General features: G+C 46.8%; 1 protein-coding gene across 3 annotated transcripts in view; it reads right to left on the minus strand.

The window, feature by feature from the left end:
- The window catches only part of LOC306923648 (neural-cadherin-like), a 424,677-nt gene that overhangs the window by 288,236 nt on the left and 120,953 nt on the right, over positions 1–15,488 (minus strand). For all 3 annotated transcript variants that reach the window (XM_079501857.1, XM_079501859.1, XM_079501858.1), the window contains exon 5: positions 6,178–6,289. In XM_079501857.1, the coding sequence (XP_079357983.1) occupies positions 6,178–6,289 (112 nt within the window). The remainder of the gene's footprint in view (positions 1–6,177; positions 6,290–15,488) is intronic.

Consider the following 15,488-nt stretch of genomic DNA (forward strand, 5'->3'; position numbering starts at 1 on the left):
AATTAATTTACAGAAACTTCACATTTAAATATGGAGAAACAAGGTTTGAACAAAACAGAGCTGGGTTTTAATCCCTGTCTCAACACCTTTTCGTCAAGAAATCACCGTTTATGTATGCGTGACCTTAACTGTGACATTTACCGTTGGTGATATCAACCAAAAACCTAAATGGTAATTCAAGAATTTTAAAAGCGAAGTTTCACTTTGAAGATCAACTTTTGTGTGCACCCCAGAAGTTGCTTGATTCAATGTTTAGATATTTAAATATTCATTTGATGTCACTGCTTTTGGTGACTGATATTGTCCTTATGAATGAGGAGACCTTCATTTTCCTTTAGTTATTTCAATTTTAAAGTCTAAGAAAGCAACAATGACCCACTTTTCATAATATTCATAATATTATGATAATGAATGACTAATGAAAATAAATGGTCTTACTTAAAGGTTGTCTGGGGTGCACTGCACACACCACACACAACTTAAAGGTTGTCTGGGGTGCACTGCACTCACCACACACAACTTAAAGGTTGTCTGGGGTGCACTGCACACAACACACACAACTTAAAGGTTGTCTGGGGTGCACTGCACACACACCACAAACACAAGTTTAAAGGTTGTCTGGGGTTCACTGCACTCACCACACACAACTTAAAGGTTGTCTGGGGTGCACTGCACTCACCACACACAACTTAAAGGTTGTCTGGGGTGCACTGCACACAACACACACAACTTAAAGGTTGTCTGGGGTGCACTGCACTCACCACACACAACTTAAAGGTTGTCTGGGGTGCACTGCACACAACACACACAACTTAAAGGTTGTCTGGGGTGCACTGCACACACCACACACAAGTTTAAAGGTTGTCTGGGGTGCACTGAACTCACCACACACAACTTAAAGGTTGTCTGGGGTGCACTGCACACACCACACACAACTTAAAGGTTGTCTGGGGTGCACTGCACACACCACACACAACTTAAAGGTTGTCTGGGGTGCACTCAACACACACAACTTAAAGGTTGTATGGGGTGCACTGCACACACCACACACAACTTAAAGGTTGTCTGGGGTGCACTGCACTCACCACACACAACTTAAAGGTTGTCTGGGGTGCACTGCACACACCACACACAACTTAAAGGTTGTCTGGGGTGCACTGCACACACCACACACAACTTAAAGGTTGTCTGGGGTGCACTGCACACACCACACACAACTTAAAGGTTGTCTGGGGTGCACTGCACACACCACACACAACTTAAAGGTTGTCTGGGGTACACTGCACACACCACACACAAGTTTAAAGGTTGTCTGGGGTGCACTGCACACACCACACACAACTTAAAGGTTGTCTGGGGTGCACTGCACACACCACACACAAGTTTAAAGGTTGTCTGGGGTGCACTGCACTCACCACACACAACTTAAAGGTTGTCTGGGGTGCACTCAACACACACAACTTAAAGGTTGTATGGGGTGCACTGCACACACCACACACAACTTAAAGGTTGTCTGGGGTGCACTGCACTCACCACACACAACTTAAAGGTTGTCTGGGGTGCACTGCACACACCACACACAACTTAAAGGTTGTCTGGGGTGCACTGCACACACCACACACAACTTAAAGGTTGTCTGGGGTGCACTGCACACACCACACACAACTTAAAGGTTGTCTGGGGTGCACTGCACACACCACACACAACTTAAAGGTTGTCTGGGGTACACTGCACACACCACACACAAGTTTAAAGGTTGTCTGGGGTGCACTGCACACACCACACACAACTTAAAGGTTGTCTGGGGTGCACTGCACACACCACACACAAGTTTAAAGGTTGTCTGGGGTGCACTGCACTCACCACACACAACTTAAAGGTTGTCTGGGGTGCACTGCACTCACCACACACAACTTAAAGGTTGTCTGGGGTGCACTGCACACAACACACACAACTTAAAGGTTGTCTGGGGTGCACTGCACTCACCACACACAACTTAAAGGTTGTCTGGGGTGCACTGCACACAACACACACAACTTAAAGGTTGTCTGGGGTGCACTGCACACACCACACACAAGTTTAAAGGTTGTCTGGGGTGCACTGAACTCACCACACACAACTTAAAGGTTGTCTGGGGTGCACTGCACACACCACACACAACTTAAAGGTTGTCTGGGGTGCACTGCACACACCACACACAACTTAAAGGTTGTCTGGGGTGCACTCAACACACACAACTTAAAGGTTGTATGGGGTGCACTGCACACACCACACACAACTTAAAGGTTGTCTGGGGTGCACTGCACTCACCACACACAACTTAAAGGTTGTCTGGGGTGCACTGCACACACCACACACAACTTAAAGGTTGTCTGGGGTGCACTGCACACACCACACACAACTTAAAGGTTGTCTGGGGTGCACTGCACACACCACACACAACTTAAAGGTTGTCTGGGGTGCACTGCACACACCACACACAACTTAAAGGTTGTCTGGGGTGCACTGCACACACCACACACAACTAAAAGGTTGTCTGGGGTACACTGCACACACCACACACAAGTTTAAAGGTTGTCTGGGGTGCACTGCACACACCACACACAAGTTTAAAGGTTGCCTGGGGTGCACTGCACACACCACACACAAGTTTAAAGGTTGTCTGGGGTGCACTGCACACACCACACACAACTTAAAGGTTGTCTGGGGTGCACTGCACACACCACACATGTGTTTAAAGGTTGTCTGGGGTGCACTGAACACACCACACACAACTTAAAGGTTGTCTGGGGTGCACTGCACACACCACACACAAGTTTAAAGGTTGGCTGGGGTGCACTGCACTCACCACACACAACTTAAAGGTTGTCTGGGGTGCACTGCACACACCACACACAACTTAAAGGTTGTCTGGGGTGCACTGCACACACCACATATGTGTTTAAAGGTTGTCTGGGGTGCACTGAACACACCACACACAACTTAAAGGTTGTCTGGGGTGCACTGCACACACCACACACAAGTTTAAAGGTTGGCTGGGGTGCACTGCACTCACCACACACAACTTAAAGGTTGTCTGGGGTGCACTGCACACAACACACACAACTTAAAGGTTGTCTGGGGTGCACTGCACACAACACACACAACTTAAAGGTTGTCTGGGGTGCACTGCACTCACCACACACAACTTAAAGGTTGTCTGGGGTGCACTGCACACAACACACACAACTTAAAGGTTGTCTGGGGTGCACTGCACACACCACACACAAGTTTAAAGGTTGTCTGGGTTGCACTGAACTCACCACACACAACTTAAAGGTTGTCTGGGGTGCACTGCACACACCACACACAACTTAAAGGTTGTCTGGGGTGCACTGCACACACCACACACAACTTAAAGGTTGTCTGGGGTGCACTGCACACACCACACACAACTTAAAGGTTGTCTGGGGTGCACTGCACTCACCACACACAACTTAAAGGTTGTCTGGGGTGCACTGCACACACCACACACAACTTAAAGGTTGTCTGGGGTGCACTGCACACACCACACACAACTTAAAGGTTGTCTGGGGTGCACTGCACACACCACACACAACTTAAAGGTTGTCTGGGGTGCACTCAACACACACAACTTAAAGGTTGTATGGGGTGCACTGCACTCACCACACACAACTTAAAGGTTGTCTGGGGTGCACTGCACACACCACACACAACTTAAAGGTTGTCTGGGGTGCACTGCACACACCACACACAACTTAAAGGTTGTCTGGGGTGCACTGCACACACCACACACACAACTTAAAGGTTGTCTGGGGTGCACTGCACACACCACACACAACTTAAAGGTTGTCTGGGGTGCACTGCACACACCACACACAAGTTTAAAGGTTGTCTGGGGTGCACTGAACTCACCACACACAACTTAAAGGTTGTCTGGGGTGCACTGCACACACCACACACAAGTTTAAAGGTTGTCTGGGGTGCACTGCACACACCACACACAACTTAAAGGTTGTCTGGGGTGCACTGCACACACCACACATGTGTTTAAAGGTTGTCTGGGGTGCACTGAACACACCACACACAACTTAAAGGTTGTCTGGGGTGCACTGCACACACCACACACAAGTTTAAAGGTTGGCTGGGGTGCACTGCACTCACCACACACAACTTAAAGGTTGTCTGGGGTGCACTGCACACACCACACACAACTTAAAGGTTGTCTGGGGTGCACTGCACTCACCACACACAACTTAAAGGTTGTCTGGGGTGCACTGCACACAACACACACAACTTAAAGGTTGTCTGGGGTGCACTGCACTCACCACACACAACTTAAAGGTTGTCTGGGGTGCACTGCACACAACACACACAACTTAAAGGTTGTCTGGGGTGCACTGCACACACCACACACAAGTTTAAAGGTTGTCTGGGGTGCACTGAACTCACCACACACAACTTAAAGGTTGTCTGGGGTGCACTGCACACACCACACACAACTTAAAGGTTGTCTGGGGTGCACTGCACACACCACACACAACCTAAAGGTTGTCTGGGGTGCACTGCACACACCACACACAACTTAAAGGTTGTCTGGGGTGCACTGCACTCACCACACACAACTTAAAGGTTGTCTGGGGTGCACTGCACACACCACACACAACTTAAAGGTTGTCTGGGGTGCACTGCACACACCACACACAACTTAAAGGTTGTCTGGGGTGCACTGCACACACCACACACAACTTAAAGGTTGTCTGGGGTGCACTGCACACACCACACACAACTTAAAGGTTGTCTGGGGTGCACTGCAAACACCACACACAACTTAAAGATTGTCTGGGGTGCACTGCACACACCACACACAACTTAAAGGTTGTCTGGGGTGCACTGCACACACCAAACACACACTGCACACACCACACACAACTTAAAGGTTGTCTGGGGTGCACTGCACACACCACACACACACACTGCACTCACCACACACAACTTAAAGGTTGTCTGGGGTGCACTGCACTCACCACACACAACTTAAAGGTTGTCTGGGGTGCACTGCACACACCACACACAACTTAAAGGTTGTCTGGGGTACACTGCACACACCACACACAAGTTTAAAGGTTGTCTGGGGTGCACTGCACACACCACACACAAGTTTAAAGGTTGTCTGGGGTGCACTGCATACACCACACACACGTTTAAAGGTTTTCTGGGGTGCACTGCACACACCACACACAACTTAAAGGTTGTCTGGGGTGCACTGCACACACCACACACAAGTGTAAAGGTTGTCTGGGGTGCACTGCACACACCACACACAACTTAAAGGTTGTCTGGGGTGCACTGCACACACACAAGTCAGAGACATGAAAATCTTCTTTGAAAGTGAAATCCCCCTTTAATGATCTCGTTTACATAAACTTCTATGAAACTCCATCCATCCAATCATTCTCAAAATATGTTGTACATAGACATACAGTATCTTGACTTTGAGTGAAAAAATGGGTGAAAAAATGGGTTGCAAAATCATGTGACAAAATGTATATATATCCAATATACATATATATATACATGCTCACAACGCGTTGCTGGTTGACAGGTCGTCAGTCTGTGATTTGTCACCAAAATGCTCACCCCAGAATAAGGACACTAGGGTGCTTACACTAAAGTTTTATCCACTAAAAAAGTTCTGGATTTTAGCTTTAAGTGATTAGTCATCATCTGTTCGGAACAGTCTGCTGATCTCTCACCAAGTTTGATGAAAATGCGGCCATCCATTCCCAGACAGACAGACAGACGCACAGACAGACAGACAGACAGACAGACAGACAGACAGACAGACAGACAGACAGACAGACAGACAGACAGACAGACAGACAGACAGACAGACAGACAGACAGACAGCAATTAGAATCCCCTGCCTCGCATCGCTGTAGGCCGGGTAACATTGTACCGTATAGTTTCTTTGTAGTCCTCTATTTATACTGTAATTAGGACTCTGACTCGGCGCCTTTCAGCATGCAAAGAGCTTGTTAAAAGGAATTCAATTTTCAACTGTCTTTCCATTGAAATGGAAATGGGGGGCTGTTGTATTTCTATAGAAGACAATAATAGTGCTATGTGCTTAAAGGAAGTTGATGGATGTGATTTAAGGTGTCAGGGGAGGCTCACCCTGCAGCAGAGAGGTTGCCGTGGTTACTGTCTCTGGGACGCCGTCCACGCTGTAGATGGACTGGAGGAATTCTGGGACACAATCGTTCTCATCCGTTAACGATACCTGGACCTGGGTAGTGTGGAAATATAGGAGGTGGGGGTGGGGGGGAGGAGAGGAGGAGAGGAGAGGAGAGGAGAGAAGAGATTTTAAAGGTACCTTTATTGAATATTTCCGCAACTCAGCACCAAATCACATCATTTCACATGCTTCATTAAAATGTAAGAATAAATATTAAATATTAAAACGAGAGAATTAGTTCCCCATGCTCCCCCACCATACACAGCACCCCTCCCAAGAGGAGAGGAGAGAGAAGAGAAGAGAAGAGAAGAGAAGAGAAGAGAAGAGAAGAGAAGAGAAGAGAAGAGAAGAGAAGAGAAGAGAAGAGAAGAGAAGAGAAGAGAAGAGAAGAGAGGAGAGGAGTGATGAGAGGTTAAGACAGGGATATACAATTAGAGTCATTTTAATAACTCTTAACTCTAGAAGACAGCCACAGGTAATTCTCCGTACAGGAGGCTGACCTCAAGCTAAATTGCACTTCAAATTACCTCATTTTGCCAGTCCGATGCACATGATTTTATCTTCCACTTCATGGTTTGAGCCAAAAATATAAATGTTCAGAGTATGTGTGTGTTTTCAACAAAGGCCCATCGCCGCCCTGTGCCCTATAATCTCCCTGTCAGCACCATGCGTACAGTGCCCTATAATCTCCCTGTCAGCACCATGCGTACAGTACCCTGTGCCCTATAATCTCCCTGTCAGCACCATGCGTACAGTGCCCTATAATCTCCCTGTCAGCACCATGCGTACAGTGCCCTGTGCCCTATAATCTCCCTGTCAGCACCATGCGTACAGTGCCCTGTGCCCTATAATCTCCCTGTCAGCACCAGGCGTACAGTGCCCTATAATCTCCCTGTCAGCACCATGCGTACAGTGCCCTATAATCTCCCTGTCAGCACCAGGCGTACAGAGGCCTGTGCCCTATAATCTCCCTGTCAGCACCATGCGTACAGTGCCCTATAATCTCCCTGTCAGCACCATGCGTACAGTGCCCTATAATCTCCCTGTCAGCACCATGCGTACAGTGCCCTATAATCTCCCTGTCAGCACCAGGCGTACAGTGTGAAATGACAGCAGAGTAATAGTCCTGAAATACCCAGAACCCCCAGAGTTACCATGTCCACATTCACAGTACTGGGCTGAACTAGATCCCTTTTCCCTCTAAATTTCTGCGGTGTAATAAAAGCAAGACATCATGAAGACTGTCAAACAAAATCTTTAAATGACAACTTTAGTTTTTTTCAACCAAGGTTCATGTTTTAGGTTGTTATTAGAGAAAGTAAAAGATGAGTGTATTTTTTTTTTCATTTGCTGCTTTCTTTCGTTTTAGGGATTTTAGCTGTTTTTGACAGGGGGGGCGGGGGCATTCGAGCATGGGGCTCGAATGGGGGCTGTCAAAAACAGCTAAAATCCCTAAAACGAAAGAAAGCAGCAAACGAAAAACACTCATCTTTTACTTTCTCTAATAACAACCTAAAACATGAACCTTGGTTGAAAAAAAACTAGTTGTCATTTAAATTAAGAATTTGCAAGTTTTTTAAGATTAGCAGCAACAAAAAAACAAGAAATGTGGTATACGCAAGAATAATATGAGATAACTTTTTTCTTTTAGAAATATTAATAAATTTTCTAATTATTATTGTTGTCATTGTTATTGTTATTATCATTATTATTATTATTTCTGGTGCAGATCCACTAGTAGAGACAATTTACAATTTAGGCATCTAGCAGACGCTCTTAATCCAGAGCGATTTACATTAGGCAAGAACAAAAAAGCATGGGAATACAAAAATGCATTTATCATGAAACATGCGTAAGCTAAGAACGTAACTAGAACATATCTATATAATGACACTATACATATAAACTATACATATATACTATACTATGCTATACATATGCCCTATGAAGTGCTATGACTACATACAATGCAATTATTGTGCTGTCTACATGACATGCTATAAGTCTGTTTCAAATGCTATCTAAGTCTAAAAAGTGCTATCTAAGGGGGTAGGGTAAGTGCAGAGCAGAAGCTTTATGTTCAGATGATACGTAGGTGTTGCCCCAGGCTTCCAGGAGAGGGTTTCCACCCTCTCTCCTCAGAGGAACATTTGGGGTACTGTAATGAATTGTATCTTCACCCCTTTTCACGTGTTGTGTTTTTCTGAGACCGGGGAGGAGGCAGATCAAAATCTTACTGTGGCAACAGAACAGGCTGGTGACCCAAAACAAAACAACAGAACAGGCTGGGGACCCAAAACAAAGTCTTACTGTGGCAACAGAACAGGCTGGTGACCCAAAACAACAGAACAGGCTGGGGACCCAAAACAAAACACAATGCATTCACACAGAGCGCTTCTGTCTCCGCTCTAGAATGGATGGCTACACAAACTGCAAGGCCAAATGATCCTATAGTCTATTGGTTCCCAACCTTTTATACTGAAGTACCACTTCAGAAAATATGTGGCTCTCTAAGTACCACCATAATAATAATAACTGAGGTTAAAATACAGGAGCGTATACCTGCCCTTTTTGTTCCATTCCTAAGCCAATAATGCTGCTGCTCTGACAAAATCAGCACAACTGATGATATTCTAATGTAATAATGAATTGCATTTGTATAGCGCTTTTCCAAGTGCTCAAAGCGCTTTACAATGGTTCATTCATTCATACATTGGGAGGTGAAGGTTCATTCATTCATACATTGGGAGGTGAACAGTCGACGCCAGCGTCCTCACTTCCCACATTCACACACCAATGGTGGCGAGCTTACACCGACCGACTCATTGGAGGCAATGTAGGGTTCAGTGTCTTGCCCAAGGACACTTCGACATGTGGACAGGAGGAGGAGCCGGGATTCGAACCGTAGACCCAGGGATCATTGGACGACCTGCTCTACCTCCTGAGCCACAGCCGCCCTAATCCGTTCTCAGCGGCTAGGCGTGCTGTCATGCTCATTTCAGCACGGCTGGATAGCCTATTTCAACCAAATTGCTTGGTCAGAAGAACTATAACTGTAATATAAATATTTCATTCCACTTTCTTTTTTCTGCTTTTTTGGGGCGACTACTCTGTGTACCACCAAAGGGCGACTACTCTGTGTACCACCAAAGGGTGACTCCTCTGTGTACCACCAAAGGGTGACTCCTCTGTGTACCACCAGAGGGCGACTACTCTGTGTACCACCAAAGGGCGACTACTCTGTGTACCACCAAAGGGCGACTACTCTGTGTACCACCAAAGGGCGACTACTCTGTGTACCACCAGAGGGCGACTACTCTGTGTACCACCAAAGGGCGACTCCTCTGTGTACCACCAGAGGGCGACTACTCTGTGTACCACCAAAGAGGGGGGCTCAAGTACCACCAGTGGTACCAGTACCAGAGGTTGGGAACCTCTGCTATAGTCGACTCTACTGCCAAATAATACTAGACTTTTACATTACTCCGAAAACAGACATGCCTGGTTGACAAAACTGCAGTAGCTGAAAGGCTTCAAAGGCATGATGTGCAAAGCAACAGTAGGTCTACCAGGAACAAAGGGAGTCTACCAACAGTAGGTCTACCATGAACAAAGGGAGTCTACCAACACGCCTCAAGCAGCAGTAGGTCTACCATGAACAAAGGGAGTCTACCAACGCGCCTCAAGCAGCAGTAGGTCTACCATGAACAAAGGGAGTCTACCAACGCGCCTCAAGCAGCAGTAGGTCTACCATGAACAAAGGGAGTCTACCAACGCGCCTCAAGCAGCAGTAGGTCTACCATGAACAAAGGGAGTCTACCAACGCGCCTCAAGCAGCAGTAGGTCTACCATGAACAAAGGGAGTCTACCAACACGCCTCAAGCAACAGTAGGTCTACCATGAACAAAGGGAGTCTACCAACGCGCCTCAAGCAGCAGTAGGTCTACCATGAACAAAGGGAGTCTACCAACGCGCCTCAAGCAGCAGTAGGTCTACCATGAACAAAGGGAGTCTACCAACAGTAGGTCTATCATGTCAGACATGAACGTTTGTAGCCAGATAAGGCAAAGGCATGTGTTTAATGTACAGTATATACAGTATAGACCGCTGCCCAGTAGTTTGGTCAGGATTCAGAAGGCGTTAAAATCGGCCTCAGGTCTAAAGGGGTTAAAGCAGGGGTGCCCGCAACAAGGTCTACCCACCCTGACCAGCGCAACAAGGTCTACCCACCCTGACCAGCGCAACAAGGTCTACCCACCCTGACCAGCGCAACAAGGTCTACCCACCCTGACCAGCGCAACAAGGTCTACCCACCCTGACCAGCGCAACAAGGTCTACCCACCCTGACCAGCGCAACAAGGTCTACCCACCCTGACCAGCGCAACAAGGTCTACCCACCCTGACCAGCGCAACAAGGTCTACCCACCCTGACCAGCGCAACAAGGTCTACCCACCCAAATGACCAGCACAACAAGGTCTACCCACCCTGACCAGCGCAACAAGGTCTACCCACCCTGACCAGCGCAACAAGGTCTACCCACCCTGACCAGCGCAACAAGGTCTACCCACCCAAATGACCAGCACAACAAGGTCTACCCACCCTGACCAGCGCAACAAGGTCTACCCACCCTGACCAGCGCAACAAGGTCTACCCACCAAATGACCAGCACAACAAGGTCTACCCACCCAAATGACCAGCACAACAAGGTCTACCCACCCTGACCAGCGCAACAAGGTCTACCCACCCTGACCAGCGCAACAAGGTCTACCCACCAAATGACCAGCACAACAAGGTCTACCCACCCAAATGACCAGCACAACAAGGTCTACCCACCCTGACCAGCGCAACAAGGTCTACCCACCAAATGACCAGCACAACAAGGTCTACCCACCCAAATGACCAGCACAACAAGGTCTACCCACCCTGACCAGCGCAACAAGGTCTACCCACCAAATGACCAGCACAACAAGGTCTACCCACCCAAATGACCAGCACAACAAGGTCTACCCACCAAATGACCAGCACAACAAGGTCTACCCACCCTGACCAGCGCAACAAGGTCTACCCACCAAATGACCAGCACAACAAGGTCTATCCACCCAAATGACCAGCACAACAAGGTCTACCCACCCTGACCAGCGCAACAAGGTCTACCCACCCAAATGACCAGCACAACAAGGTCTACCCACCCTGACCAGCGCAACAAGGTCTACCCACCCTGACCAGCGCAACAAGGTCTACCCACCAAATGACCAGCACAACAAGGTCTACCCACCCAAATGACCAGCACAACAAGGTCTACCCACCCTGACCAGCACAACAAGGTCTACCCACCCTGACCAGCGCAACAAGGTCTACCCACCAAATGACCAGCACAACAAGGTCTACCCACCCAAATGACCAGCACAACAAGGTCTACCCACCAAATGACCAGCACAACAAGGTCTACCCACCAAATGACCAGCACAACAAGGTCTACCCACCAAATGACCAGCACAACAAGGTCTACCCACCAAATGACCAGCACAACAAGGTCTACCCACCAAATGACCAGCACAAGGTCTACCCACCAAATGACCAGCACAACAAGGTCTACCCACCCAAATGACCAGCACAACAAGGTCTACCCACCAAATGACCAGCACAACAAGGTCTACCCACCAAATGACCAGCACAACAAGGTCTACCCACCAAATGACCAGCACAACAAGGTCTACCCACCAAATGACCAGCACAACAAGGTCTACCCACCCAAATGACCAGCACAACAAGGTCTACCCACCAAATGACCAGCACAACAAGGTCTACCCACCAAATGACCAGCACAACAAGGTCTACCCACCAAATGACCAGCACAACAAGGTCTACCCACCAAATGACCAGCACAACAAGGTCTACCCACGCAAAGAATATTATATCATTGCTGAAAATAGTTATAAAATGTACCTGAAGGGGCTTTGGAATAGCGGCGCTGGTGTTACATAAGACAAACGCACTTGGAACCTGAAATAGAGGGCAGAAATGGAATTGGTACCGTTTTGTTGTGTCTAACTTTGTAATGCATCTGACGTTTGTGCGCAACACACAGCATTGTGGGTTTGAGCCGACAGGCCCCATTTGATGTTAATCAATGAAGTCACCTTAATTCAAGTGGCAGATTCCTTTTTCCTTTTCTAATTATATATATATTTTAGGGCCATGTCGTGCAATCTACCTGTAAAGCCTTTCTGATCTACTGGTAGATCACGATCTACCTTTTGGGCACCCCTGGGTTAAAGTATGAACCCCTGGGTTAAAGTATGAACCCCTGGGTTAAAGTATGAACCCCTGGGTTAAAGTATGCACACATCCTTTTTCCTCTTTTCTTTGTATTGCTGCCGCTGTGCGGTGTTGTTGTTGTTGTTGTTGTGCCTCCACCATGCAGTGTTTTGGTTGTTAGTGTTTTAGTTTATTCTGCTTTCATTGTGAACACTGAAACCTCACAAGGTGTATAACAGCCCCCCTACTGAAAACCACTTTGGGTGTGCCTGGATAGGATACATGCTGTTGTAGATGGCTGCATGGGGCCTATGGAAAAAAGCTGAACAATTGCACTCTGTGTCTCCAGTCTGTTTTGTAAGCTCTTTAAACCATCTATTCGGGATTTGTGGGGAGTGTTGGGCTGCTAGTTCTTCAGGGCTTGTGTGTGTGTGTGTGTGTGTGTGTGTGTGTGTGTGTGTGTGTGTGTGTGTGTGTGTGTGTGTGTGTGTGTGTGTGTGTGTGTGTGTGTGTGTGTGTGTGTGTGTGTGTGTGTGTGTGCGTGCGTGCGTGCGTGCGTGCGTGCGTGCGTGCGTGCGTGCGTGCGTGCGTGCGTGCGTCATATGCACACTATCACTGGCGCACACACGGTTGTCATAACTACCAGTACATGCAACATCTTACAATAGAGATGACATCATCAGACTTAAGGCAAAACAACCCAAGAAATGCATCTTGCCCTGTATTTCACCATGAACTGTACAGTATGTTACTGTGACACAGATGGTGCGTCACCAGTTCTCAACTTGATAAAAGATATTGGCAACTATGAAGTCAACTAAACTTGGCAGTACAAATGCTTTCATTTACTTTTACTTGGTCAACCCAAAAGCAAAGCAAAGTTCTTTGTTTACCCAGGGTGAATGGACTAAGCTCGAGATGCTTGTTTACAGCCAGACCCTGCTCATAGAACATTTCATGGTAGGGGTTCAATGCCTTGCTCAAGGGCACTTCAGCGGTGGTAATTTTAACGTGCCGGTCCGGGGATTCGAACTGGCGACCTTCCGATAACAAGACCGCTCCGCAAACCGTTCGGCCACCGCTGCCCCTTAATAATTTGTAACAGGTACTACATGTGTTTGCATTAAAGGTATATAAAGTGATTTCACTTAATTCAAATATCACTTCTTTTTTGTTTTGTTGTGATAATCCTTCCTACTATAGAGTGTGCTGACCATATAAGGACTTCCTCCCTGTCCCCAGTGAGCCCCTGGGGGTCAAAAAACCTTAGGTTTCGTTTTTGGCTAGGTGGCCCAGGCTTCATCCAATCAGGATAGAGAGGGGCCTTCCGCCAATCATGATCGAGCGGGGGCGGGCCTTGGTGTGCGTGCTGTTGGCCTGTTGCGTGTCCCCCCACTGTAGTGCGTGCATGTGCACATCTTGTTACCGGGGCAGACCGGGGGGTTTTCCAAATCACCCAAAACACTGAATGCTCCTTTAAGTGTACTTTTGTGACCACTTTCACATTTACAGTATTTGTTACAGGTTTAAGCATTCATTTGTTCTTCCTTTTTTATATTCACCATGCAGGACACAACAATGTTACATGGCACCGCCCAGAATGTATTATTCCCTTGTGACTGAGTATACTTTACTTAAGTATGTTTGGATACTGTACTGTACAGAAAATACAGTTTAAAGCAAGGCTTGGCAATCAATAGGAGCTAAAGCAGTGTGTAAATCCTGCATGGTATTAAATAGTGAACGACCGCAATTTGCCAAACGATAATGGCTCCGTGCCAAGTTCCAACTGTCTCAAAACTACTTAGAATTCACTACAATGTGTTCTATAAACATTATTGATGACTTAATGCAGGGGTGTCAAACTCATTTTGGGGCAAGGGCCACATTGCACAAAAGGTGACTTGATGATGGCCGTGCCCAGTTGCAGCTCACGTGCGTTGACTTACACAGTTGTCACTTGGCTTTGTTTTCTAGACTGTTTATTGACATAAATTGACTTTATTTGTATTACAGTTGTAGGCTACAAGACGTTTGGTATGAGAGGTGGAAAAAAGACCCAATAAACCACTCGAAAATAGTTTAAAAAAAAATCATTATTTTATAAAAAAATATCCAAAATGGCAAATTGACATGTAGCCATAATGAAATCTGACACTTTGCATCTCTTTGCTTTGACTATCGTGTGCTTTGACTATCGTGGCTATATTCCTCACTTGGTAAGGGAAATTAAACTATATGGTTAGCCTCTCCATGTCCTGCTGTATCAGAGTGTGAGGAGAGTAATCCACAACAACTCAACTAGTAGTTGAATAGACTGTTAACGAGTCCATCAGTGACAACATTACGCACCTGGGCATCGTAATATCAAAAACCAACAGCCATTAAGTCTTAATGGCTGTTGGTTTTTGATATTACGTTAAGTTTAATTGATCATATCTATAATAGAGTGTCTCTGCCAGGCAATTAAACACTGCGCCACGGTAACGTTTTGTAACATGGAGGGAGAGAAAGATCATGGTGAAGAGGAAAACAGATCTCCGATTTCGGTGGTGCTTGCTTGTGCAACTTGATGCATGCAATAAAGTATGAAGAGATAAGGATAATCTGACTCTGACTATAAACCACTTGAACCCCATGTCCCCAGCATAAACCAAAAATCTACAAACTCACAACGCGTCACAATGCGCTGTGAGCTCATGGTAGTGCCCTGGCCTGAAGTGTGTTAAGCACATTCTCCATTTACAGTCCTTATGTAACGGCGCCCGGGATTCGAACTTGGGTCTCCCGAGTGAAAGTCCAACATCTTAACCACTAGACCAAAGGGATATCCCTATGGACCGGGGGAGATATTAGACTATTGAGGCCATCAGGCAGAGGCTCTGAGCCACTCTGCTACACTTACGGCTTACACCTACACAAATGTTCAGATTACAAATATAAAGGGCTCACCCCAGGGCCATGGATGTTACAATTCTGCTAGGGCGGGTA

This window comes from Electrona antarctica (assembly GCF_951216825.1).
Source record: "Electrona antarctica genome assembly, chromosome: 5".
Classification (NCBI taxonomy): domain Eukaryota; kingdom Metazoa; phylum Chordata; class Actinopteri; order Myctophiformes; family Myctophidae; genus Electrona; species Electrona antarctica.